The 26,608-nt window shown below is 44.6% G+C and overlaps 3 protein-coding genes across 10 annotated transcripts in view; 2 read left to right on the top strand and 1 right to left on the bottom strand.

Moving 5' to 3' along the window:
• ATAD5 (ATPase family AAA domain containing 5) overlaps positions 1–1,361 on the top strand; it is a 47,584-nt gene extending 46,223 nt beyond the window's left edge. For both annotated transcript variants that reach the window (XM_004747055.3, XM_004747054.3), the window contains exon 23: positions 39–1,361. In XM_004747055.3, coding sequence (XP_004747112.1) covers positions 39–117 — 79 coding nt within the window. In that variant the 3' untranslated portion in view covers positions 118–1,361. The remainder of the gene's footprint in view (positions 1–38) is intronic.
• TEFM (transcription elongation factor, mitochondrial) overlaps positions 1–26,608 on the bottom strand; it is a 45,140-nt gene that overhangs the window by 14,177 nt on the left and 4,355 nt on the right. The window contains exons 3-6 of one of the 3 annotated variants that reach the window (XM_013053572.2): positions 11,706–12,056; positions 10,279–10,742; positions 6,882–7,031; positions 4,301–4,926 (exon numbers count right to left, since the gene is read on the bottom strand). In XM_013053572.2, coding sequence (XP_012909026.1) covers positions 4,489–4,926; positions 6,882–7,031; positions 10,279–10,742; positions 11,706–11,772 — 1,119 coding nt within the window. In that variant the 5' untranslated portion in view covers positions 11,773–12,056 and the 3' untranslated portion in view covers positions 4,301–4,488. Of the gene's footprint in view, positions 1–4,300; positions 4,927–6,881; positions 7,032–10,278; positions 10,743–11,705; positions 12,057–26,608 lie in introns of those variants that run through there. The other 2 variants (XM_013053574.2, XM_045070298.1) reach the window with 2 other exon arrangements.
• Positions 25,876–26,608, top strand: part of ADAP2 (ArfGAP with dual PH domains 2) — a 33,767-nt gene continuing 33,034 nt past the window's right edge. For 3 of the 5 annotated variants that reach the window (XM_045070297.1, XM_004747059.3, XM_004747058.3), the window contains exon 1: positions 25,876–26,110. In XM_045070297.1, coding sequence (XP_044926232.1) covers positions 26,017–26,110 — 94 coding nt within the window. In that variant the 5' untranslated portion in view covers positions 25,876–26,016. The remainder of the gene's footprint in view (positions 26,111–26,608) is intronic. The other 2 variants (XM_013053571.2, XM_004747061.3) reach the window with 1 other exon arrangement.

The following is a 26,608-nucleotide window of genomic DNA, read 5'->3' as shown; positions in this document are numbered from 1 at the left end:
GATGGTTAAATTTGAATTTCTCCTTGTAATTTTGACAGGTTCCTACACTATCTTGAAGGTATTCATCTTAACATTTCGAAAGAGACTGTGAACACTTTGGCAGCTGGCTTCCCTTAATATTCCATATTAATAATGCCTTGTACAGATTATTATGTTCCTCAAAATACATTTTATATTGATTTTCATGGAAGAATTTTTATTAATGTACATTTAAAACGGACTGTTTGTATATTTTTTTATTTGTGTTCAAATATTTAAAATGAAAAAATTTGAGTTCCAAATTGTATTTATGATTGTGGTAATTTTTTTTCTGAAATTTTTTGTATTATTTGAGTTAGCTTTGTTGTATTTTGCATGTGAGTGAGTTGTTTCTAGAAAGTAGAATTCACTATATTTCTTAACATGTTTCATTATTAAATTAATCCATAATTTTTCTCTTTCCCGTTACCTTTAATCCACCTCCTTCCCACCCACCCGTCAGTACTCTGACAAGTTGTATATATGAATCATCCAGGTGGTAATCAAGTTCCTACAGTACAAAATTATGTAAAAACTTCCTAGGTAAGAAATTATGCTTCATTTTTCAAAAAGTACCATCTTCTAGATAAATTTATTTTTAGTGTATTCCTCCAGTGTATTTTGCCATTGAATCATTGAATGTTTACAAAGTGAAAACAAGATTATGAATTGTCGTTTTCATAGATATTTTTAGCAACCATACATATGTGATATTTTGTATATTTTGCCAACTCACATCATTTGCCTTGTACATTTTTCTTATATTTTTATATCAGTGACGTTTTATTTCATAAAGATATTAATGATGTTAATATATCTATTTTGGACAAACTGCTATTCATTAAAATTGTAAGAAAAGAGGATTCTTCGATGGACTTTCTACATCATAATCATTTCCACTTAAGGTTGTTTTTTGGAGAAACTATGTATTTTTTAATTACAAGATTTTAAAATTCCACATTTCACTTAAAATCATTTTTGCAATCATATAATCAGGCATATCTGAAAATAGTTTCAAGTATTTATATATGTACTAGCCTTGAATTCAGTTAAGTTACTTTATCTGGCGAGTTACATATTTATCTCAAAGGTAAGGATCCTAATTTTGTACAGATGGAAAATACTAATGTGTATCTGTTTACAAATGTGTATGAAGATATGTTTTTACCTCTTATTTGTTCAGTCTACTTTTTTGTTGATAGTATATTGATTTAATTAAAGGTAAAAGCTTAAATAGGTGGTCCAGATGTAGTTATCTGGGTAAATATGGATATTTTATAGGTTTGGATATAGGCTGTATCTTACAGGTTTTGTCCTCGTACAAAAGAATAGATCAGAAGTTCTGTGGGTGTTTTTTTTTTTAAGTATGTGGATTTTCTTCTATTGCATACTAGCATTCACTATTTGCAGAGCACTTACCTATTAATTTGGTTTTATCATTAGAAAATTCTGGTAATACGGGACGCCTGCGTGGCTCAGTTGGTTAAGCAGCTGCCTTCGGCTCAGGTCATGATCCCAGCGTCCTGGGATCGAGTTCCACATCGGGCTCCTTGCTCCGCAGGGAACCTGCTTCTCCCTCTGACTCTGCCTTCCACTCTGTCTGCCTGTGCTCGCTCTCACTCTCTCTCTCTTACAAATAAATAAATAAAATCTTTAAAAAAAAAAAAAGAAGAAAAGAAAATTCTGGTAATAGGGCGCCTGGGTGGCTCAGTGGGTTAAGCTGCTGCCTTTGGCTCAGGTCATGATCTCAGGGTCCTGGGATCGAGTCCCGCATAGGGCTCTCTGCTCAGCAGGGAGCCTGCTTCCCTCTCTCTCTCTCTCTCTGCCTGCCTTTCCATCTACTTGTGATTTCTCTCTGTCAAATAAATAAATAAAATCTTAAAAAAAAAAAAAAAAAGAAAATTCTGGTAATAGAGTAAAATACACTAACTTTAGAATTTTATTTAAGAAGATCAAAAATCAAGAAACAATGGGGATATTTTCTTCGTTAATAGGGACACATTTAAGATTTTCTTGTAGATGGGGCACCTGGGTGGCTCAGTGGATTAAAGCATCTGCCTTCGGCTCTGGTCATGATCTCAGGGGTCCTGGGATCGAGCCCCGCATCGGGCACTCTGCTCAGCGGGGAGCCTGCTTTCTCCTCTCTCTCTGTCTCTCTGCTTACTTGTGACCTCTGTCTGTTAAATAAATAAATAAAATCTTAAAAAAAAAAAAAAAAGAAGAAGATTTTCTTGTAGGTTTAACATCATTTGGGGGGAATTTTATTTTATTTTTTAATTTATTTGACAGAGAAAGAGAACATGAGCAGGGGCATCAGGAGAGGGAGACCTGGGGCCCAATCCCAGAATCATGACCTGAACGAAAGGCAGATGTTTAACCAACTGAGCCACCCTGGTGCCCCAAAGGTTTATTTGAAAGAGAGAGCGCACAAGCTGGAGGGGTAGAGAGGAGAGAGAATCTCAAGCAGAATCTCAGTGAGCACAGAGTCCAAAGTGGGGCTCAGTCTCACAACCCTGAGATCACGAGATCATGAGCTAAAACCAAGTCAGATGCTTAAGGAACTGTGCCACCCTGACGCCCCCAAAATTATGAATTTTTAAAGGTGATAAAATCCTATAAGATTTAAATTCACTTTTAAGATAAAGTAAGCAAATTCTGGGGGCGCCTGGGTGGCTCAGTGGGTTAAGCCTCTGCCTTCGGCTCAGGTCATCATCCCAGAGTCCTGGAATCGAGTCCCACATCGGGCTCTCTGCTCAGCAGGGAGCCTGCTTCCCTCTCTCTCTCTGTCTGCCTCTCTGCCTACTTGTGATCTCTGTCAAATAAATAAATCTTTTTTAAAAAGTAAGCAAATTCTGATGGCTTATTCAGTACTTATCCTATAAATGTCTACAATGAACACATTTTTCACTTTAAAGCTCTTTCCAGAAATATGTGGGAGGTAGAATGCCACATATCTGGCAGGAACCACTGAATGGTTGGTGAAGTTGTTTATCAAATTATAGAACAATGGCAAAGGAGGCAATTTGAAGGAAAGAGGATTATTTGAGATAGTTTGAGATACCTACAACATATCCAAGGTAAAAATGTTTGCGTACAATCATGTATGTAAACGTAGACATTTCCAAGTGAATGGCAATAAGTCTAGGCTGCATCCCTAGGGAGATGGGAAGTGCTGGAAGAAAGGACTTCTACTTATTTCACTTTTTTTTTTTTTTTTAATTTTTCAGTGTTCCAAGATTCATTGTTTATGCACCACACCCAGTACTCCATGCAGTATGTATCCTCCTTAATACCCACCACCAGGCTCACCCAACCTCCTGTCCCCCCTTATTTCACATATTGGATTATTCAAAAGTTTTTCTAACAAACATATTTCACTCTGTAGATTAAAGGAAGGACGTAAAGCTTTGACATCATATACTTGGGTTCAGGACTGCTAAGATATAATGAGGGCCTGAACTGAGGCAAATGTAATACTGGAAAATGTGAGATGTGAAAAAATTACGTGCTACTTTTCTCAAAAGGTGGCCTATCTAGGGGTACCTGGGTGGTGCAGTCGGTTAAGCACCTGATCCTTGGTTTCAGCTCAGGTCATGATCTCAGCATCTTGGGGTGGAGCACAGCATCAGGCTTGGAGCTCTGCATGGAGTCTGCGTGGGATTCTCTCTTCCGTCTCCCTCTGTACCCCTGCCCCCACATACTCATTCTCTCTCTCTCAAATAAATTTTTTTTAAAAAGATGGTCTGTCCAGGGGCACCTGGGTAGCTCAGTGGGTTAAACCTCTGTCTTGGGTGAGCCCCACATTGGGCTCTCTGCTCAACAGGGAGCCTGCTTCCCCCACTCTCTCTGTCTGCCTCTCTGCCTATTTGTGATCTCTCTCTCTGCTCTGTTGAGTAAATGAGCGAAGTCTTAAAAAAAAAAAAAAAAAAAAAAGATGTTCTGTCCAAGTAAAATATTTCAAAGTGGGGGGAAAAAAAAGAATGTATTAGACAAATCTTCTTTGTTCTGGGCTGATAAAACTGAACTGATGAAAATCACCCTTTGAAAGCAATACATCAAACCATATGCTACTTACAGAATTAAGATGATTTCATAAGTTGTGTTCTTGATTATATTTAGCGTTATTCCCATAATGAGCACCACCCCAAAAAAATCATTACTCTCTACTAATAACAGAATGATGCAGACCATTGGGATGGGATGGAATCTGCTTTTCAGCGTTCTTGCTTTGGCTGTTTAGGGGGCATCTTACTATTTAACCCTTACACCCAAAAGGCACAGAATCTCCTAAGATATTTATTGATTTAGCTTATTACTGTGTGAACAATTCAACAGTCGAAAGTCTGACTTTAAATACAAACATATTTTCTTCTCCATAAACATGGATGTTGAAAACAGTTGGCTGTACAGCTTTAGGGCTAATAATTTAAATTAATATAACCTTAGAGCTCTTTATTTAACCTCAGCATTTTAAGGTTCAGTGTCAAAAACTGCTAATTCATAGAAGGCAACAGCTTGCAATAATGAGTCATACAACTCTTCTGTTCTGTGCTGTTCGGTAGATGAAAACATCTGTCTGTAGAGGACAATCTTCTCAGGAGGGAAGACTACCCGAGGCTGCTCCTTCAGAACAGACTCTGAGAGGAACTGCTTCACCAGCTCTTTTCCACTAGTCCGTGTGTCCCCAATCATCAGTTCAAAGTGCTTCCCCACTCCATTTCGATTCATGCTCAGCACCTGATGCTGGCCATCCTGGGCAAAGGTTTTGTTTAATAAGGCATACAGCATGGCTTCCATGATATGAAAATGTAACACTACAGGAAACCGAGATGAGTTCTGAATTGAAAACCCGATTTTTTCCAGAACATAGAAGTCAGCTTTAGGCATCTTTGAAATGACTGAAGAAATCTTTTAAAAAAAAAAAAAAAGTGAAAAGAAATAATTCATTAAGTTTTGTTGTTTCGGTCCCCTCTCCCATTTCTTTTTAAAAATATGTAACTTACTTTATACTGCTACTGACAGTTTTTTGGGTTTGTTTTGGTTTTGTTTTTTAAAGATTTTATTTATTTGACAGAGAGAGATCACAAGCAGGCAGAGCTGCAGGCAGATGGAGAGGAAGAAACAGGCTCTCTGTTGAGCAGGGAGCCGGATGCGGGACTTGATCCCAGGACTCTGGGGTCATGACATGAGCTGAAGGCAGTCGCTTAACTGACTGAGCCACCCAGGCACCCCTGCAACTGACCGTTTTGAAGTAACTGAAAAATCATCATTTTATGGAGAGTCAGGAGTCAAGTTCTGCCCTGGTTCTATCAGGAATAAGCTGAGCTAAGGCAGATCATTCAGTCCTCCCACGTACTAGTTTCTTCATCTTGAAAATGGGCTTCATAATTTCTAAATCTATATTAAGATCAGACAACTTAAAACATTTAGTAACCTTTTGAAAATGTCTAGGGTAGAGCATAGGATTAGAATACCTAGCCTACGATCAGGGGCGCCTGAGTAGCTCAGTCGGTTGAGTGTCCAACTCAATCTCAGCTCAGGTCTTGACCTCAAGAGTTTTTTGTTCAAGCCCTATGCTGGGCTCCAGAGCAGGATGCAGGATGCAGAGCCTACTTAAGAAAAAAAAAAAAAAAAAAATGAAGGCCTAGCCCGCAATCCTGATCTTCAACTGACTACCTGACTAATCCTGTCAGATGCTTGATTGATTATACCAGTTTTCATATGTGTAATCAGGATGGTAATTATTACCCATCTCACAAGGTTCTGAGGACTCAAATGAGACAATTAGTGAAGCATTTTGAAAAATAAGCTGAGGGGCACCTGGGTGGCTCAGTCAGTTAAGTATCTGACTCTTGATTACAGCTCAGGTCAGCATCTCAGGGTCCTGGAATCAAGCCCCATGTTCGGCTCCGTGCTCAGCAGGGAATCTGCCTGAGGATTCTCTCCCTCTCCCTTTTTTTCTATTTTTAATTTATTTGACAGAGAGAGATCACAAATAGGCAGAGAGGCAGGCAGAGGGGGAGAGGGAGGCAGGCTCCCTGCTGAGCAAAGAGCCCGATGTGGGGCTCAATCCCAGGAACCTGAGACCATGACCTGAGCTGAAGGCAGAGGCTTAACCCACTGAGCCACCCAGGTGCCCTCTCCCTCTCCCTTTATGCTCCCTTCACTAAAACCAATAAATAAGGGGTGCCTGGGTAGCTCAGACAGTTAAGCATCTGCCTTTGGCTCAGGTCTTGATCCCAGGGTCCTGGGTCAAAGCCTTGCATCGGCCTCTCTCCCTCTGCCTCTCCCCACTGTTCGTGCTCTCTATCTCAAATGAATAAATAAATAAATCTTTTCTTAAAGAATTAAAAATAAGCTTTGTAAATATAGTGCTGAAGTTCTATAACATTAGAATAATGTATTTTACCATCAGTTTTCTCAATATCTGCCTTTGGTACATTAAGGTATTTCATGAACTAAATGAAGATTCAATTTTTTAAAAATCATAGGTGATGAAAAACATGATAGGAATGGGTGAGTAGGGGCGCCTGGGTGGCTCAGTTGGTTAAGCGTCTCCCTTCCACTCAATCACGATCCCAGGGTCCTGGGATTAAGCCCCACATCAAGCTCCATGCTCAGCGGAAGGTCTGCTTTTCCCTCTCCCTCTGCCTGCCACTGCCTCTGCTTGCACCATCTCTCGTGTTCTCTCCCCCTTTCTCTGTCAAACAAATAAATAAAATCTTAAAAAAAAGGAATGGGGGAGTAATAAGCAGCCAAGGGAAATCCATCTGCAGTACTGTATTCCATTCCCTTTAGAACGAGAAGATTAAACTACACGAGGAGTTCTAGCAGGGAGGAATTTGGAGGTGCAGTTGCTTTACCTCTTGTAAATAGACAGATGATATGTACGTTCCTTTCATCAGCTGGCAGCACTCATTCTGCTGCCAGTCCAGCACCGCCAGTTTACGATCCACGTGAGCCCAGGCAACTCTTCGAGTTCCAAAAACGATGGATACGATACTATTAACTGCCTACAACAAAAAGGCTGGTTTAATTACAAGTGTAAACATTTTAACATATGCAAAATTTAAGCTATAAACTCAGAATGCCAAATCAGTTTACGTAATAGAATTATACCGGGGAGCCAGAGTGGCTCAGTTGGTTGAGCATCTGATTCCCGGTTTCAGTTCATGTCGTGATCTCGGGGTCATGAAATCAAGCCCCATGCCAGGCTCCATGTGGAGCTCATATGGAGTCTGCTTAAGACCTTCTCTCCTGGGGGCACCTGGGTGGATCAATGGGTTAAGCCTCTGCCTTCGGCTCAGGTCATGATCCCAGGGTCCCGGGATCAAACCCCGCATCAGGCTCTCTGTTCCGCAGGGAGCCTGTTTCCCCATCTCTCTCTCTCTCTGCCTGCCTCTCTGCCTACTTGTGACCTCTGTCTGTCAAATAGATAAATAAAATCTTTAAAAAAAAAAAAAAAATGGGGCACCCGGGTGGCTCAGTGGGTTAAGCCTCTGCCTTCGGCTTGGGTCATGATCTCAGGGTCCTGGGATCGAGTCCCGCATTGGGCTCTCTGCTCCGCGGGGAGCCTGCTTCCTCCTCTCTCTCTCTCTCTCTGCTTGCCTGCCCACTTGTGATCTCTCTGTGTCAAATAAATAAAATTTAAAAAAAAAAAAAAAAAAAAAAAAAAGGCCTTTTCTCCCTCTGCCCCTACCCTGAAGTTGCACTCTAAAATAAATTCATAAATCTTTAAAACAAAGAAGTATACTTCTACTTTATGAACTGAGAATTGTTAAGGAAATGCAGGAATAATAATAATTTTTTTTAAAAGACTATTTATTTATTTGAAATAGCATGAGTGGGGGGCAGAGAGAGAGAGAAGCAGGCTCCCTGCCGAACAAGGAGCCCAAACTGGGCCCCGATCCCAGGACTCTGGAATCATTACTGAGCCATCCAGGAACCCCCCGGAATAATTATTACTAAAAGATAACCAGTAGCAGTCAGTTTAAAGACAAAGAACCTTTACCCAGCCCAAAGTAGGCATTCAAATATTCCAGTGTTGCTGGAACAAGGAACATGGCCATACATTGTAAGAAATGCCACCACACAACAGTCACACCATCAGGAGAAGACATGGTCTGGGAAGACTTCCTAAAGGACTAGGAGAATGAGTAAGTGTAAGTGGGAAGTGATTTCCCCGGGTGTCCACCCAGATAGGCGGGAAAGGTGTGTGACACTTCACACACGCAGGCCCTGGAATAAAGTGTGCAAGTGGGAAAGATGTGGAGGGGTAAACAGGTATTTGCAAAAGTACCTTACTTTATCCTGAGAGCTGCAGGAAGCCATCAAAGCATACAACTAACATTCAGACACAAAACGAGATTTACATTTCAGAACCATCACTGACCGCTGTCTGGAAGATGGACCACAGAAGGCTAGACTAGAGGAAGGTATCTATTAGGTGCCTGTTATGTGACAAAGCATTAAGAATCAAAGACAGTGATGATGAGGACAAGAAACAGGTCGGATATAATGCCAGTAGAACTGCTATGCAGGGATGGGAGAGCTCAGGATAAGCCCACTTTTAATGCAGTATTAATATTGAGACATTAATCAAGATGATGATAGGAAGCAATCAACTTGGGAAGGTAGGGGAAGAGGAGTTTTTTTAACATACTGTATTCAGGTTTCCTATAGGGCTTCTAAGGGGAAATGTGTAATAGATAGTTGGATATGCGGATTTAACTCTGCTGAGGCTGGAGGTAAGAGTACAACAGCATCTCTGTACCCTCACACAGTTCATTCAGTTGTACGGATAAATACATTACTGTGCTCTGTAGATACAAAGGCACACAAGCAGGAACATTTTATAATTCTATACCCATCTTCCTTTCACTGCTAGGGAATGGATAAAATATCCATTAAACGCAGGCTAGTTTGGATGCCCAAACATCTACAAAATACAGGCCTTCTTTTGATTCCTGAGTTCAATGATTCTCAAGCTTTAGTGTACATAAGAATTACAAACCAGATTACACATGGTACTTCATAGGCAAGAGATTTGAGGAAAAGAACATACTTTATTTGGAAGTCAGTATAATTGTTCTTATCATATACAAAATGACTTTAGAACCCATCCCTGTAAAAACGTTGCAACTCTACTATAATGACTATAAATAGTACTTGTAGCCAAATCGGAACAGAAATCCAAACCCTGAAAATTTTGGTTCAAATATGTTCCAGATCAACTGCAGAAGTTGTTCTATCTGTAGTCCATGAATGGATTTCATGAAACCTATATGTCCTCTGAAAATGTATGCAATATTCTATGTAAATGTGATTTTTTGGTTGTTTTTCTGAAAAGAGGGTCCTTAGCTTTCATCAGGTTTTCCGAAAGTGTCCATAATCTTCCCAAAACTGAGAACCACTGGTCCAGAGAAAAAATGTGCTTACTATTGGTACGCAATGAGAGAATATTTTATCACGTATTGCTACACAGGACCTAACCTCCTCCTCCAAGGTTTAATGTTTGATGTGCCAAGTAATTCTAATATTTGTTTTTTAAGACAACACTGAAAAGGATTTGCTTGTAGAATGCCTTTTCAAAGGGGGAACAGAACTTTAAAGAAACTTTAAAGAAAATAACTTTAAATCCTGCTGGAAAGACCAGTATAATGTTCTGAAGTCACTCCTTGGTCATAACCCTCTTTTCTTAATCTCAATATAACCCTCTTGATAGACATAAGTAGTTCCTCAAATCCTCTTCAATAAATCTTGCACAAACCTGTTTCTCTACAATTGTTCTTCCTAGAATGCCTGCCTCCTCCAATGAGCCTCATTCTCCTTCTCTGAGATCTAGGTTTTGGTCAACTTTCTCCAAACAGGCACAGCCCATGGTTCTCTGTCCTTTCGACGGCCCATTCACTCTCTCCCCATCTCATTCATCTGTACTGATCACATACCAACTAAACTATAAGCTGTCCTGCTGCCCAAAATAGTACTTTGCAAAGTAGATTCTCAATATGTAGGGAGCAGTATAACAGATATTAAGAAAAAACAGTATACCAGGGCACCTGGGTCACTCAGTGGGCTAAGCCTCTGGCTCAGGTCATGATCTCAGGGTCCTGGGATTGAGCCCCACATCGGGCTCTCAGCTCAGCAGGCAGCCTGCTCCCTGCTCTCTCTGTGCCTGTTGCTCTGCCTACTTGTGATCTCTCTCCATCAAATAAATAAAATCTTAAAAAAAAAAATTAAAAGAAAAGAAAAACAGTATACCTTAAATCTCTCTCTCTCTATTTCTGGTTTGATGAGCTTTCTCAAGAGCCGGTTGTCCTGGAACTTTCTTTTTTTCCCTCCAGTCTCTGGACAAAGAATGGAGTTACAAACTTGAATGGTTGTTTTATACTGGAACAAGGGCACATTCATTAAACTCTCCAAATTCTGAAATGGCCCAAACTTCTCTCTGTGCTCTATAATATTGATGGATTTTCTTCCACGAAGCAACCTGAAAGCTTCAAGTTCTTTATTAGATGCCGTATTCAACACATGCAAGATGGTAGCCTGCTGTTCTGAAGAGAAGAGCTTGTCAAGTGCATTTCCAGGTTCCTTTGTATTTTCATCATAAAAAGCAGCATTGGGAGTAATCTTCTTAGGTGCATCGGATTTTTTCCAACAGCAGGAACTATGTAGCGCCTGGATTAAGAATGACCTTAATGGAACTGGAAAACATCGCCACCTTCCTAAAAGGAAAATTCAGCAAAATGTAAGCTGGAATGTCCTACTTCTTTTTAGGATTAGTTGTGGCTTGACTAGAGCCCTCGGAAAGGGACAGAGACATTCTCATAATCTTAGAAGTAGTATACCATACTCGCGAGAGGTCTTCTGATTTTGTGGATAAGTCCCAAGTTTTAGGACCTAGAAATCCTACTTAATGCCTATAAAAAGAGCATGTATTTAAGACAATGATTTCCACCGCTGAGACGTTTTTGACATTTTTAACTTTAGAGGAATCTTTGTGTAATTCGTATCTCTCGTTAGGTATATTTTCACATCCATTTTCGCTAGTTTCTTATGCGGTGCAACCAAATAAAATTAAATCGTATACGTTTATAAGACGTGTTTTAGCTGAGTGGCGGATGTAACGGGCGGCTTTTATTCTCACCGGTACACTTTTCCAGATTTCTACTACGACTGTTTCCGCAAGCAGAAAAACAAAACACCCCATTAAGAAATAATTCTGGGGGCGCCGGGGTGGCTCAGTGGGTTAAAGCCTCTTCCTTCGGCTCAGGTCATGATCCCAGGGTCCTGGGATCGAGCCCCGCATCGGGCTCTCCTCTCCCACTCTGCCTGCCTCTCTGTCTACTTGCGATCTCTCTCTGTGTGAAGTAAATAAATAAGATCTTTTTAAAGAAACAATTCTGCAAAACCAATGGGAAGTCACTCAGACACCGCGGCCACCGGAAAATACCACAGCCTGAGGTGAGCGGACGGCGGCTCGCATCTCAACGCTCCGCCCGCCACCCAGTCGGGGAAAGGCCCGCCCGCGGACCCCTCCTCCGGGGAGCGCAGTCGCGTCGAGGCTCCCCGTCAGCTCAGCCAAGACTCCAGGAGGGAGGGCTGGACGGGCGACCTGTGGAAGAGGGTACTCCAGGACCAGAGGCTAAAGACAGGCGGGAAATTAACCAACATTCCAGGTACCCTACCTCCCGCCACGAGCAGACTACCGACGCTCATCCTTCCAGGTAAAGCACGGGGTTCCCGCAGTCCCATCTTCCCCCACTGACTTCCGGCCCGGGGGTGCTTCGCCTTTTAGGGCCCGGCCTGGCGGCGCAAAGGTTCCGGCGGCCGCGGCGTTCCGGCGGGGGATGGGTCCGGCTGAGCTGCGCGGGAGCCACTCCTCCGCTGCGCGCCTCGTGGCGGCGTCCAGCCAAGGCGGTGTCCTTGGATCCCGAGCCCCCGGGTGGTCTGCACATTCATTCCACCGCGTCCTGGAGACGTTCTGCCCAAGGCCGGCCCGTGACAGCCACCGAGCGGGATCTCTAGGAAGAAAACGCCTAGGCGGGTTTTAGTCCGTGGTTGGCCAGCTCCCCTCCTTCAGGGAGCCTCCCTGGGTTTTTTCCAGGCACATGGACTGATAAGGTCTTGTGGCCCTGCCTGTGGCGCAAGGAGCGGAGTTTGGTGGGGAGCATAGACGGGTACACAAATAACCGTATCACTAGGCAGAATCGGGAGAGGCAGGGGTTCAGGGAAGGGCGAGCGGTAGGAGGAGGTGGCTTTGCCTCTGAGACTTGAAAGCCACAGCCTCGTTCCATTTGGAAGGGATGGGGCGAAGGGGAGGGAGATGAGGCAGGCACAAAATTTGGTTGGGCCTTGAATGCAAAAAGGGGTAGTTGAATAGGGTCATACCAGAGGTGTGTTTCTAGAAAATTTGCCGTATATAAACATGCGAGGCTAGGGACTCCTGGGTGGCTCAGTCAGTTAAGCAGCTCAGGTCATGATCCCAGATCCTGGGATCCAGCCCCACATAGGGCTCCCTGCTCAGCAGGGAGTCTGCTTGTTCCTCTCCCTTCTGCTTGTGCTCTCTCTTCTATCAAATAAATAAAGTCTTTAAAAAAAAAAAAAGGATCTAAGAATCTTATTAATTCCTGGAGAACTTAGAACTGTAAGAAGAAATAAACTCAACTTTTTGTGCAAAATCCTCCAAATCAAATAATTTCCTTTTCTCCTGGCTTATTCTGCTTATGAGGTGTTACAGGTTGAATTACATCCTTCAGTAAAGGTATGTTGAGGGGTGCCTGGGTGGCTCAGATCTTGATTCCTGCTCAGACTATGATCTCAGGGTGGTGAGATTGAGACCCATGTTGGACTCTGCATTCGGTGGGGAGTCTGCTTGAGATTCTCTCCCTCTGCTCCTCCCCTGCTCTCTCTAAAATAAAAAAATAAATAAAATCTTAAGAAAAAAAAATAAAAAAAAAAAGTATGTTGAAGTCCTAGCCCTCAATTCCCCAGAATGTGATCTTGTTCAGATATAGGGTTATTGCAGATGTACTTAGCTAAAATGATGTCATCCTAGAGTGAAAGCGGGTGACTAATTCAATATGACTGGTGCCCTTAAAAGAAGAGAACCAGGGGCGCCTGGGTGGCTCAGTGGGTTAAAGCCTCTGCCTTCGACTCAGGTCATGGTCCTAGGATCCTGGGATTAAGCCCCGAATCGGCCTCCCTGCTCAGCAGGGAGGCTGCTTCCTCCTCTCTCTCTCTTTGCCTGCCTCTCTGCCCACTGGGATCTCTCTCTCTCTGTCAAATAAATAAATAAAATATTTTTTTAAAAAAAGAAGAAGAAGAAGAAGAGGACCATATGAATGCCATGTGAGAATGGAAGCAGAGCTGGGAGTGATGCATCCACGAGCCAAGGAAGGCAAGGATCACCAGGGGATCGTCACAAACTAGGAGGGAGGCATGGAACAGATTCACCTTTAGAAGGAACCAGCCCTGCTTATATTGTGATTTCATGCTTCCAGCCTCCAGAGCTGTGGAAGAATAAATTTCTGTTGTTTTAAGCCACCCTGTTCCGAGTACTTTGTTACTGGAGCCCTAGGAAAATAACACTTGGAGCCCTAAAGAGCCCTGGTGATTGAGGCTTTCAGAGATGACAATGTTCACTGGCAAGATGTAATAAATCACTCACTAACTGCACAACCTTAGACAATGTCTCATCCTCTCTGAACCTCAGCTTCCTCATTTGTGAAATGGAGATAATGGTACTTACCTCACACAGAGGTTAAGAGGATTTCTCATTAAAAACAATGCAGAGAAGGGGGGTGGGGTTATGGACATTGGGGAGAGTATGTGCTTTGGTGAGTGCTGTGAAGTGTGTAAACCTGGCAATTCACAGACCTGTACCCCTGGGGATAAAAATATATTATATGTTTATAAAAAAATAAAAAAGTAAAACAAAACAAAACAATGCAGAGAGCCTGGCACATACTAATGGTTCAATAAATATTAGTTCCCCCTTAAAAGCATTACCTCTTCCTGGCAGCTAATTACTAATGACCTTCAGGGGAAACTCCCGCATTCATTCAATATCCTTTGACCTGAAACTGGAAGTGGGAAGGAAAGGGGCGACTACTGTAGGTGCACGATTTACTGTAAACCAGACTCTGTGTTCAAAATGAAAGTTGTAACTTTCCCCAGAAACCAGGTCCTTCTCGCTTCCCTGTCTGTATGGCAGAAATCCCTGGCTCCTCCCACTTCTTTCATCACTGTGTCTAGCCTGTTATCTGGTTTCTGCGTGGTGTTTTTTTTTTTTTTTTTAAGATTTTATCTATTCTAGAAAGAGAGAGAACAAGCAGGGGGAGAGGCAGAGGGGAAAGCAGACTACCCACTGAGGAGGGAGCCCAAAATGGGGCTCTGTCCCAGGACCCTGGGATCATGCCCTTAGCCAAAGGCAGATGCTTAACCAACTGCGCGACCTGGGAGACCCTGTTTTCTAGTTTTTATTTTTTTAAAGATTTTATTTATTTACTTGACAAAGATCACAAGAAGGCAGAGAGGCAGAGAGAGAGGGAAGCAGGCTCCCTGCTGAGCAGAGAGCCTGATGTGGGGCTCTATCTCAGGACCCTGAGATCATGACCTGAGTCGAAGGCAGAGGCTTAACCCACTGAGCCACCCAGGTGCCCCCTGTTTTCTAGTTTTTAAACTTTTTTGGCCGTGGCACAGGATGCATAGGTGTGTGGTGTGAAACAAAAGCTTCATTAAAAAATACTTGCATTATGACATATAATGCATCTTTCTATTTTCTATTTTATTTCATTTAAAACAACAACACCACACTGGTCCATTTTTAAACTTGCCGGACAACAGGTGGAGACCTGTAGTAGATTATTGTTAGATAGGTCAGTCTGAAGCTAAGGGAGAGGACCGTGCTGGGGTATACTTTTGGAGGCTGTCCACGTAGAGGGATGGTGTTGTAACCCATGAGTACATGAGATGAGCCAGGGAGAGGTAGTGTGGGGACACCACACCAAATCAAGGAGAAAACTCTGGGAGCACCCGCTCTGGGGGGAAGTAGAGAATTCGGATTCTCAAAAAGACAAAGAGGCAATGTTTAGAAGGATTTACTTTTGTTTTTAGATTTTGTTTATTTGACAGACAGAGATCACAAGTAGGCAGAGAGGCAGCAGTGGGGGGCGGGGAGCAGGCTCCCTGCTGAGCAGAGAGCCCGATGTGGGTCTCGATCCTAGGACCCTGAGATCATGACCTGAGCCAAAGGCAGAGGCTTTAACCCACTAAGCCACCCAGGCACCCCTGTCTAGAAAGATTTAAAAGGAAACAGGACAAAGTCAAGTGAAAGAGACAAAAGACATAAAGGATTTTGAGGAGTTAAGAGACTTCTTTTTTTGGAAGCTGGGTTAGTTGGAACCACTAAGTCAATATTTTTTTTTTATAAAGATTTTTATTTATTTATTTGACAGAGAGAGATCACCAGTAGGCAGAGAGGCAGGAAGAGGAGGCAGAGAGGAGGAAGCAGGCTCCCCGCCGAGCAGAGAGCCCGATGCGGGGCTCTATCCCAGGACCCTGGGATCATGACCTGAGCCGAAGGCAGAGGCTTTAACCCACTGAGCCATCCAGGTGCCCCCCACTAAGTCAATATTAATTTCATGACTCACTACTACATGGTATTGGGTAAATGCTTAAAAACACAAGAAGTTCTATCAACCTTAACTGCAAAATGTCCTTTTTAATTTTTAAATATTTTGTAACTTAAATTCAGCTAATTAACATATAATGTGTTGTTTGTTTCAGGAATATAAAATGTTCTTTTTTTTTTTAATAAGTTTTTATTTATTTATTTGACAGAGAGAGACACACACGAGAGAGTGAACACAAGCAGGGGGAGTAGGAGAAGGAGAAGCAGGCTTCCTGCTAAGCAGGGAAGCAGATGTTGGTTGTATAGTGGTGAGTGATGAGGGAGCAGGAGGCTGGCTGAGGACAAAGCAAGAGCTGGCGCCTTGCACCCCCCCCTTCATCCGCTCCCCTCCATAGGTGTAGCATTCCTCAGGCACCCCTGACTGCCATAAAATGATAAATAGTTAACTTGCTGAGATCACAATCCTACAAGACAGGAGTCTCCCTTGGTTTGCAAATGTCCTTGAGATTACAACAAAGAAGTTACCTTATCAATAGCCCAATTTCCAAAGACACAGAACTCAGTTCCTCAAGCCTAATGTTACCCTCCCCTCCATAAAAACCGAAGGAGGTGGAGGTAGAAGGAAAAGTAAATAAAGTTAAATTTCTTCTAAACCTAAATCTCATTAACAAGGATGCTTGATAGCAGGAATGTAACATTCCACCAGACTCCCAATTGTCTTTAAACCTAAATCTCATTAACAGGGATGCTTGATAGCAGGAATGTAACATTCCACCAGGAGACTCTCAATTGTCTTTACTTGATAGTAACTAAGCCTTCAATATCCTGATAGTATTCTTTGCCCCAATAGCCCTTCTGAATACCCCTTTGTCCTCACCTACCCAACTCCTGCGTATATAACCAACCACCCCTCACAACCCGGGGCAGCAGCAGCTCTTCCTGCCCATGGGTCCTGTCCCCGTGCTTTAATAAACCACCATTTTGCACCAAAGATGTCTCAAGAATTCTTTCTTGGTCATCGGCTCCGGACCTCAGCCCACCAAACCTCACCTAGGTTCTAGAACTTCATCAGTGAGCATAGCTGCCTTCCTGCTAACAGGGAGCCTGATGCAGGGTTCAGTCCCAGGACCTGGGATCCTGACCTGAGCCAAAGGCAGACACTTAACAACTGAGCCACCCAAGTGCCCCTAAAATGACCTTTTTAAACTCTTTCTTGCTATGGCTACCCTAGTGAGGGTCTCACAGTCTCTCACCTGGGCTCTTGCACAATTCCCCTGAGCCTCAATTTTCCAGCTGCCCATCAACCTAACCCCTTCCCTGTCCTTCATACACACCCCACCTGTCCTGGCCAACAGATTTGGTTGACCAAATCTCCCAGTTCCTGTCATGAGGTGGGGCCTCACCTCCCTCTCCTAGCTTTTTCTCTGCTCTCCACCAGGCACCCGCTGTGGCACCCCACACCCACAGCGCTGACTCTCCTGAGAATCCCTAATTGAAGGCGGGGAGCTGTTTCTTCAGGGAAGGCGAACCAGTTATGGTAATCCCATTTCCCTTTACTAAGGATGAAGATTAAGAATGGGTGGGATTCACCGGCGGTTCAGTTGGTTGGGCGTCTGTCTTTGATTTGAGTTCTGATCCCAGGGTCTTGGGATCAAGCCCCGCCTCAGGCTCCCTCCTGGGCGGGAAGCCTGCTTCTCCCTCAGCCTGCCACTTTCCCTGCCTGTGTTCCCTCTCTTGCTCTGTGCGTGTGTGTGTCTATCTATCAAATAAATAAATAAATGAGTGGGTATGATTCGGTTTGGGGCATATTGGGGAAAGATTTTATATCATCATAAGGAGTGGGAGGAGAAGCGGCCACCTCCCCTTTCTTCCTGAGGCCCCGAGGAGCAGGAGCCGCCTCCTGCTACAGGACAGGCCATGCTGACAGGAGCAGGAAGAACAGAAAGAGGGGGGAGTTCCGAGGCCTTGATGACATTCTTCAGCTGCTGGGCCATCCCCAAAACCACTCATCTGCAGACTTCTGGTTCAGTAAGAGAAAAACTGACCTAATGGTTTCAGCCACTTGTAGATCAGTATTCCGTTCCTTGAAGCTGATAATTTCCTGCTAGATACACCCACTCAGGAGACAAACGGGGCGACGTGAAGTTCCCCCGCACATGTCTCACGCTGTCTCACCCCTGCACCTTTGTGCCTGCCAGTCCCTTTCCCTCAGATTCCCAGCCCCCTCTGCAAAAAATGGTCTGAATTCTCACCTCCCGAGGGCCAACAAAGGTGTCCCCTGCCCTGAAGAGCCTCCTCAGTCAGACCAGAGCACCGTCCCTTTTGCCAAGCACTTGACTGATCTCTCTCAAAATACATCCTGTCTTGAACTGTAAGGCTTTTCGTTTTGGTTTGGTTTTGGCTACATATCTTTGTCCCCTTATTTCACTCTCTACACCTTTTCTGAAAGGGATCTGGAAGCTACCAACCAGAATATATCAAGTCTCCTGGAGACAGAGGAGCTCAATGGTTATGCTCAGACTGTGGAATCAGTCAACCCCGTGCTTTAACCCTGTGTTCCAATCCCACCATACTAAAAGCATGAACTAGGGCAAGTGACGGCCCCTCTCCGAGGTAGGTCCCTCTAGAGTGCATGAGGGATATAAGCCACAATCATATCCCCTCTAATACCCAGCACGTTGCCTGGCACGGTGAGGATTCAAGTGTTTGTTGAAAAATATGCATGCATTCCCATACCTAATATCTAAAACGTTCATTGTGTTTGGGGAAAACAATTACAAAAATTAAAAATTAGTACTTCCTACAGGGAGCCCGCTTCTCCCTCTCCCTTTGTCCCTCCCCCTCACTGTTCTCTCTCTCTCTCAAATAAATAAATAAAATCTTTAAAAGAATTGTAATTCTCCAAGCCATTTGAATTAGATATGCACCGTATGAGGTTTAAGTGTTTATTTAGTGATATTATCTTCTTTATTTTTCTTCAAAGTCGATCACCTCCTCAAACATAGCCAGGATTCCCACAAAAAGGCTGTTGATTCTTGGATAGATCATTCTGGCCAAGGTGCACACAACATATCTCCTTGCTCCCCTTCCCCTAGTGATATTTTATAGAAGAAAGATAATTTGGTCTTCCTAATCTTACTCTGGCCAAAGTTTTGGATTTCTTTTCTGCTTTTATGTTACACTGTCCTATTGTCTTTTAAAAAAGTATTACACACAATTAAAACGATAAGGCAAATGATCAAAACAGAAAGCAGCGTCTGCAATTTGAAATCCAGAACAGAATGCATGGGCTTGTGCCCCGATACTGCCTCATATAATATATGTGTATCTCAGTTTACATCTTTTTTCTTTTTTAAGATTTTATGTATTTATTTGTCAGAGAGAGAGAGGGGAGGGCATAAGCAGGGGGAGCCGCTGGCAGAGGGAGAAGCAGGCTCCCCACTGAACAGGGAGCCCAATGCAAGACTCGATCCCAGGATCCTGGGATCATGACCTGAGCCTAAGGCAGACACTTAACCGACAGCCCCCCAGGAGCCTCTCAGTTTACTTTTGTAAGAACAGTTTTCTCTTTTGTAAACTAAAGTTCAAAGTACCACTCTTACAAGGTTGTTGTGAAAAGGAGATTATGGAAATCACTGGGAAAATAGAAGATGTTATACAATGGAAGCTTTTTTTTTCATAATGGAAGATATTATTAATTGGATCATTGATTATATGGATTGAGATGAGGGGTGTGATTGTTTAAGAAACTACCTCAAGAGGAAAAGACTTAGTTGCTTTCCAAAATAATCCTTGGGGCACCTGAGTCTTGATCTCCGAGTCCTAAGTTCAAGCCCCACCTGTGGTGTAGAGATTTCTTTAGATAAATAAATAAACAAATAAACTTTTAAAAAATGAAATACTCCTCTATGTGATTAATTTAGGTAAAGCTAAAGGAAACTGAAGTTTTAGCTTTTCAAGCCTAATTTTTATTCAAACCACATTTCCAACAGATGTCACCCTAACCTCTTCAATTGTAGTTGCAAGTTAACCTCTGTAACTAACTTCTCACTCAGTGCTCCAGGTAATGTTATAAAGTGTAACCACCTAGTTACGATGTGTTAGTTCCGGACTTATTTTTCTGGCTCTTCAGAATTCACAACTGGATGTTTCAACTCCTTATATTTTGTTCAGAATGCAAACCCCACAATGCCCGATTGCCTGTAATAATAGGGCTTTCATTTCCACCCAATTCAGCCAACATTTTGCGGCGGGGGGGCATGCGGCAAAATTCACACAACAAAATAATCACCATTTTAGCCGTTTTATTCCCCTGTGATCAAGACCTAAGAGTCAGACGCTTAACTGGCTGAGCCACCCAGGAGCCCCATTTTAACCATTTTAAAGTGTATGATTCAGTGATATTTAGTACATTCACAGTGTTGTGCAACCATCCCCACTAAATAGTTCTAGAACATTTCCAACACCCTAAAAGGAAAACTTGTACCCATACAGCAGTCACTCTCTGTGCCCCCCCCACCCTCCAAGCCAGCCCCCCCTCTCCCTGCCGCTGGCAACCAGGAATCTGTTTCCTGTCTCTTTGGGTTTGCTTGTCCTGAACGTTTCACAAAAATAGATCTACCAACATTTTTTGGGTTCGGCACTTGCTAGTCACCAAGAATATAAAGACAAATGGGACAATCTGCTTTTAACAAATTCGTTGTTAACTGGGACAAAATAAATTTTAAAAAATCATAGGACAATGTGATGATTATTGTAGCAGAAATATGAACATTGTGAGAAAATAGGTGAAGGAGATTGGACAAACTATAAGAAGTAAGATTTGAATTTGGACATAGAGGCAGGAGTTTGCGAGAACAGTGGGGGCTGGGCAGGAGGGTGGGGTAGAGGAGAAGGGGGCTGCGGTAGTAGAGGAAGGAGCTTAAAAATTTTTTTATTTTTGGGCGCCTGGGTGGCTCAGTGGTTAGGCCGCTGCCTTTGGCTCAGGTCATGATCTCAGGGTCCTGGGATCGAGTCCCGCATCGGGCTCTCTGCTCAGCAGGGAGCCTGCTTCCCTCTCTGCCTGCTCTCTCTCTCTCTGCCTGCCTCTCTGCCTACTTGTGATTTCTCTCTGTCAAATAAATAAATAAAATCTTTAAAAAAAAATTTTTTTTATTTTTATTTATTTTGTAAAAGATTTATTTATTTGAGAGAGAGAATGAGCAGGGAGAGGGTCAGAGGGAGAAATAAACTCCACGCTGAACAGGGAGCCTTATACTCCATCCTGGGACTCCAGGATCACGACTTGAGCCAAAGGCAGCTGCTTAACCAACTGAGCCACCCAGGTGTCCCAGCAGAGGAAGCAGCTTGAGGGAGGCACCACAGCATGGAGTTGGACCACTCTGTGCTCAAAGGATGTGGACAAAGCACCCCCCAAGCATGTTACCACCTCAGGGCCTTTGCACTTGCTGGCTTCTTTTTCTAGGACACTCTCCCCCCCACCCCCAGATAGGTGCCTCATTGGCTCAACCCCTTCCTTCAGATCTTTGCTTCAATGTCACCTCCTCAGAGAGGGTCTCCTTGACCTCTCTATCAAAATAGCATCTTCTAACCTTCTTTATCCCCTTACTGTGTTCCATTACAGCATTTTTTATTCTGGTGCCATATTGTATATGGGTATATCTGTCTTTCCCACTTGAAGGTAAGCTGCATAAAGGCCGGACCCTTTGCTTTGCTTATAGCTCTGTATCTCCAGTACCCATAACGGTGTCTGGCACATAGTGTATGCCCCATAAATATATAATGAGTGAAAGGAGCAAACACTTTGGTAGTACTACAGTGAGGAGTCCCTCTGGGCTCTTAGCTGCTTCCTATCAAAGACAAATTAACAGTGAATATACAAAGAAATAGGTCAGCTCGATCAGATTCTTTTGCCTGGCTGCTTGATTTTCCGCTGTTGCACACGCCATTCCAAAGGGAAACACTTTCGTGATCCCAAGTCCTCTCTGCTTTGTTGTTTATTATTTTTTTACCCATAGTCATTTCTTTGTTTAACTTGCAAATATTTTTTTGAATCCCTGCTACACAGCTGGCAGGTGCTGGGATACACAGATGATACAACAGACATGACCTTTAAGCTTAGGTGAGTAAGGGACCCCAGGAAACCAGTGAGCAATTACAGGAGATTCAGGTGCTTGAAAACACTAGCATTAAAGAGAGGAAAAGGCTTTGGGCACAAAGATACTCATTATAGCATTACGTATAACAACAAAAAATCAGGCACAATCTATGTCCAACAACAAGGAAATATACATCTCTCACGGACTATTAGGTAGCTATTAAAATGGTATCATGAAGCACCCATATCAATATGATAGGAAACATTATGTAAAGAAAGTTAAAGAAAAAAGGACATAAAATTGTATGAAAAAATATGATTCTGATGATATAAAAATGTATATATATAAATGGCCAGAAGAAAATTTAGGAAAAAGATAAGAAAGACTGTTGGTAGAGGAGCACCTGGGTGACTCAGTGGGTTAAGCAGCTGACTCCTGATTTCGGCTCAGGTCATGATCTCAGTGTTCTGGGATCAAGCACTGTATCAAGCTTTGCACTCATGGGGGAGGGGAGTCTGCATGAGGATTCTTTCTTTCTGCTTCTCCCTCTGCCCCTCTTCTTTTTTGCACATGAGCTCTCTCAAAAATAAATAAATATTTTTTTAAAAAACTGGTGGTAGGACTATTAAAAGAATAATACTAGGTTGAACTGCAGGACATTACTATTTTTGTAGGTCAACTTCATGCTATTAACCTACTATATTGATGAAAGGGGGCCACGCAGAGCTGGGTTCAAATCCCTGCTCCAGACTATGTATCATCCAGGATGCATCATCTCAGTTGTGTAACTTGGGACAAATGTACTAAAACTCTCTCTGGGGCTCTCAGTTGTCTCATCTATAAAATGGGCATAAAATAGTTTATGCTTCAGGGTTGTATTTAAGGTTAAATGCAATAATGGCTGACATACAGCAATCCCTGAATCAGTGATGGTTATACTTATGGGTGCTGTTTTCTTCCTTCTTTATTGTATCTTCCAAATTTCCTGTAATTGTAGTTAAAAATAATCTAATAAACATAATTATTTAAATTTTCAAAGAGGTTGTGATCTGTTCCCCTGGGATCTTGAGCCAAGTCCAGGGCTGGGAATGTGGTTGAAAGCTTTCTTCCAGCCCTGTGGCGGCTGGGCTCAGCTCACCAGGCAGTGACCCTGAGAGCAGGGCTGGATGTTTGTGCTCTGAGGGACCCTGGGAGCTTTATTTATGAGGACACTCTGTCCCAGGCCCTGAACTGCTCCCTCACCCCTACGGCTGCTATACAGACTGAATCCATGAAGAAGGCTGCCTCCGCCCACCCTGATCACAGCCTGTCCCCTGATCCCAGTCACGACAGTCTTTGGCCCAGTGTTCTTCTTCCCTTTGGAGTAGCTTCTGGTTCCTGAACACAGACCTGAGCGGAGCTCTGATCGTGTCCAATACCCATGACTGGGCTGTTGAGTTTCTGTTTGTGGTGATGAAAAATTGTAAAAACAGATAGTGGTGATGGTCGCACGACATCATGAATGTAATCATGCCACTGAATTGTACACTTAAAAATGGTTCAAAGCAGAATGCCTGAGCAGCTCAGATGTTTGGACACCCGCCTTCAGCCAGGTTCGTGATCTCTAGGTCCTGGGGTAGAGCCCCAGGTCGGGCTCCCTGCTCAGGAGGGAGTCTGCTTCTCCCTCTCCCCCTGATTGTGCTCTCTCTCTCTCTCTCTCAAATGAATAAATAAATTTTTTAAAATGGTTAAAAGGGCAATTGTGTGTTATAGAGCTTCTACCACAGTTTTTAAGAAGTAAGGGGGGAAAAAAAAATCCAGGAATGGGAGGACAAACGGGAAGGCAGGCTTGTCCTGTGGGATTTGGTGTCCTGGGGCTGGTGGACACCAAAAGACCTAGGTTTAGACCCCTGTTCTGCCCATTTGGCTCTTTGACCTTGGATAACTTCACTCCTCTGAGGACAGTATACTGCCCTCAAAGGACAGTCGGGGACCTCAAATGTGATCAAATGGTGTGAAACTCTGTGTGAAACAGCCAATAAGTGTTAATCAGCATTATCACCCTCACCTGCCCCAGAGAAAGAAACCCATTACAAACAAAATACAATCGTGCCTTTTATTTCTTAAATATTTGGGTATTCATTTAGTCTCCGAGAATGCCTGAAATTCCACCTTAAGACTTAGAATTCTATAAATGGAAACTTCCAGAAATAAGGGCAGGAAGAGGACAAACTAAAGCAATCTCTCAACCTCTGATTCCTCATCATGCAGGGGATACATTTTGCTGGGTTGGCTTTTGTGGGACCTCCGTCGTGCCAGAGGAGAGCGGGACAAAGGCGCATGAACCAGGAAGGCTGAGGGTCTTGCCCTGGCAGGGGCGCAGCAGAGAAATGATGTCCTTGCCCCGTCCCCTCTTTGCCCCCCTACTCTCCCACTTCGCCTTTCCCATGTGTCTCCTGGGAGATTTATTTCTGTCTTTTTTTTCTCATCTAAAGCAGCGGAAATGAATCATCTTTCAGCCTGTTTGGTCGACAGCCCCATGCCCTCTGACCCTCTCTGGGCCCTCTCTGGTTCCTCTGGAACTGCCCCGGGCTAGATTTCACCCCCCTCAGTAGAGACTCTCCTGGCTGGTTATTTTTGGTAACGTCCCCCTCCTCCCAGGCCCAGAGGCTTGACCTCCTCCCTGCTGTGGAAGATGGGAAATGATACACAGCATTCCACAGGATGGTCCCACAAGCTGACCCGAGGAGCAGGGAAAGCAAAGGAGCCACCGCGTTCTGAGGATTTTATAATAATCTCTTTTTTTTTATGAGGATTTTTAAAAAATTTTGTTTTAATTTATTTGACAGAGAGAGAACAGGAGAGCACGAACAGAGGGGAGAGGCAGAAGCAAGCTCCCCACTGAGCAGGGAGCCAGATGCCAGACTCCACCCTAGGACCTTGAGATCATGACCTGAGCCAAAGGCAGATGCTTAACTGACTGAGCCACCCAGGCGCCCCATATTCTGTGAATTTCGTGTGCCACACATGTACTGGCACATCTCAGTGAAGATCAGTGGATCTTCCCAGATCCTCCTTTTACAGGTGAGGACCACAAGGCTCTGAGAAGTGAAGGAATTTGTCCAAGGCCATGTAGCTAGGAAGTGGTGGAGCCAAGATTCAACGCCTGAATTCTTGGATTCATTCTATTACACCATGCTGCCCTATGGATTCACATGTATGCACGCATGTATGTGGAATTGGGGATACAGGCAGATCAGCTAGACCATCAGCTGCAGTTATCAGGATGGAAATCTAACATCCTTGTGGGTAAAGCTATATGCATATGACATATGGGTGTTTACCTACCGAGGGGAAGGCCAGTGTGTGCAGCGTGTGCCCCTGGACCACAAAGAAAAGGGTCAAGGAGGGACAGGAATGGTGGAGGGAGAGTACAGGTTCAAGACCACCTAAGCCCTGCCAACAACTGGCAGTGATGGAACTTAACAGATAAAAGCACCTAGTGGAGTCCATGTTGGTGAAACCACACTTTCCTGGTGAACACAGTCATGCAACAATTCAATGGGCTTCTAAAAATGTGCAGGTGCTGTTTCCAGGAGTTACGTGGGATACGGAAATAAAGCTACTGACATTAAACTATCTAGAGTGGCGTGTGTGTGTGTGTGTGTGTGTGTGTGTCGGAGGTGGAAGAAGGATTCACATAAATATATAAATAACTGTGACGTGACGTAGATAGTGCTCAGGGCCACAGGGAGGGACAGATCCTATAACAGGGTTCCAGAAGGACCAGAAACTGGAGAGATTGCTCGAAGCCGGGTATTAAGGAGGGTTTCCTGGGGAGGTAGCTTTGGAATGTCTAGATGTCAGCGCTCCATCCATGGACCGCTTTCCCGCAGGTTAGATCCTGTCTAATTTTCCAAGAAGTCCAGAGACGCAGACCTGCCCTCATTCGCCTTTTGCAGAGGTGGAAACTGAAGCCAGAGAAGCTGACTGGGTTGTCCACAGTCCCGCAACTAGCAAGCGGCAGGCCAGGGTTTGCTCTCCCGCCTGCGCTCCGGTGGCTCCCCGCGGGGCGGGCCTCAGCCGGGGCAGGAGGGCGGGGCGAGCAGGGGACGGGGCGGCCGGCACGCGCCGGGGGCGGGGCGGAAGCCTCGAGGGGCGGGGCTGGCGCTCGGGAGGCGGTGGAGCGGCGTCACTCTTCACCTGCCGGCGCGAGCTCAGCGCCCTGGGCGGTCGGCAGGCTAGGGGGCTGCGGGGCTGAGCCCCGCTGAGCCCGCCGGGCCAGCCATGGGCGACCGCGAGCGCAACAAGAAGCGGCTGCTGGAGCTGCTGCAGGCGGCGGGCACCGGCAACGCGCACTGCGCGGACTGCGGGGCGGCGGGTAAGGGTGCGGCGGCCGGGAGCGCGACCCCTGCCCGCAGACCTCCTCTCCTCCTTCCAGACCAGGTCCTGTCCCGGGCCCCTGCGGGAGCTCTTCTGACACCTTCGGACCCAGTCCCCCGCCCACCCAGACAGCGAATGTCGGTCTGGCGCCCTCGGCCGCGCTCTCCACAGCGGCTGCCGAGCCCATCCGAACCCAGGCCGCCTGACCTCCCCACTGTGGACCCGGACACCGACCCTTCCATATCCTTGGGCCCAATCACTAGACCCGGGACCCTGATGCCTTGACCATCTGGTTCGCCTGCCCCACCAGCCACCCCACCCACCCGGACCTCGGTCCCTGACATGGTCACTTCGGACCCAGCCACCTCCCACGCCCACGGGCCCAAACATCTCCCAAACCTAGGGGGTCCCAGACCCCCGAAGGTCCAGTGCTCCCTTATCAACTGCCGGAAGCCCCTAGGGTCCTCCCAAGTTCCTGCTCCGCAGTGCAGACTTC

Source organism: Mustela putorius, unplaced genomic scaffold (assembly GCF_011764305.1).
Source record: "Mustela putorius furo isolate JIRA1106 unplaced genomic scaffold, ASM1176430v1.1 tig00003962_pilon_pilon_pilon, whole genome shotgun sequence".
Lineage (NCBI taxonomy): Eukaryota > Metazoa > Chordata > Mammalia > Carnivora > Mustelidae > Mustela > Mustela putorius.
Note: the sequence above shows the minus strand (reverse complement) of the source record. Positions and strands in the feature narration are given on the sequence as shown.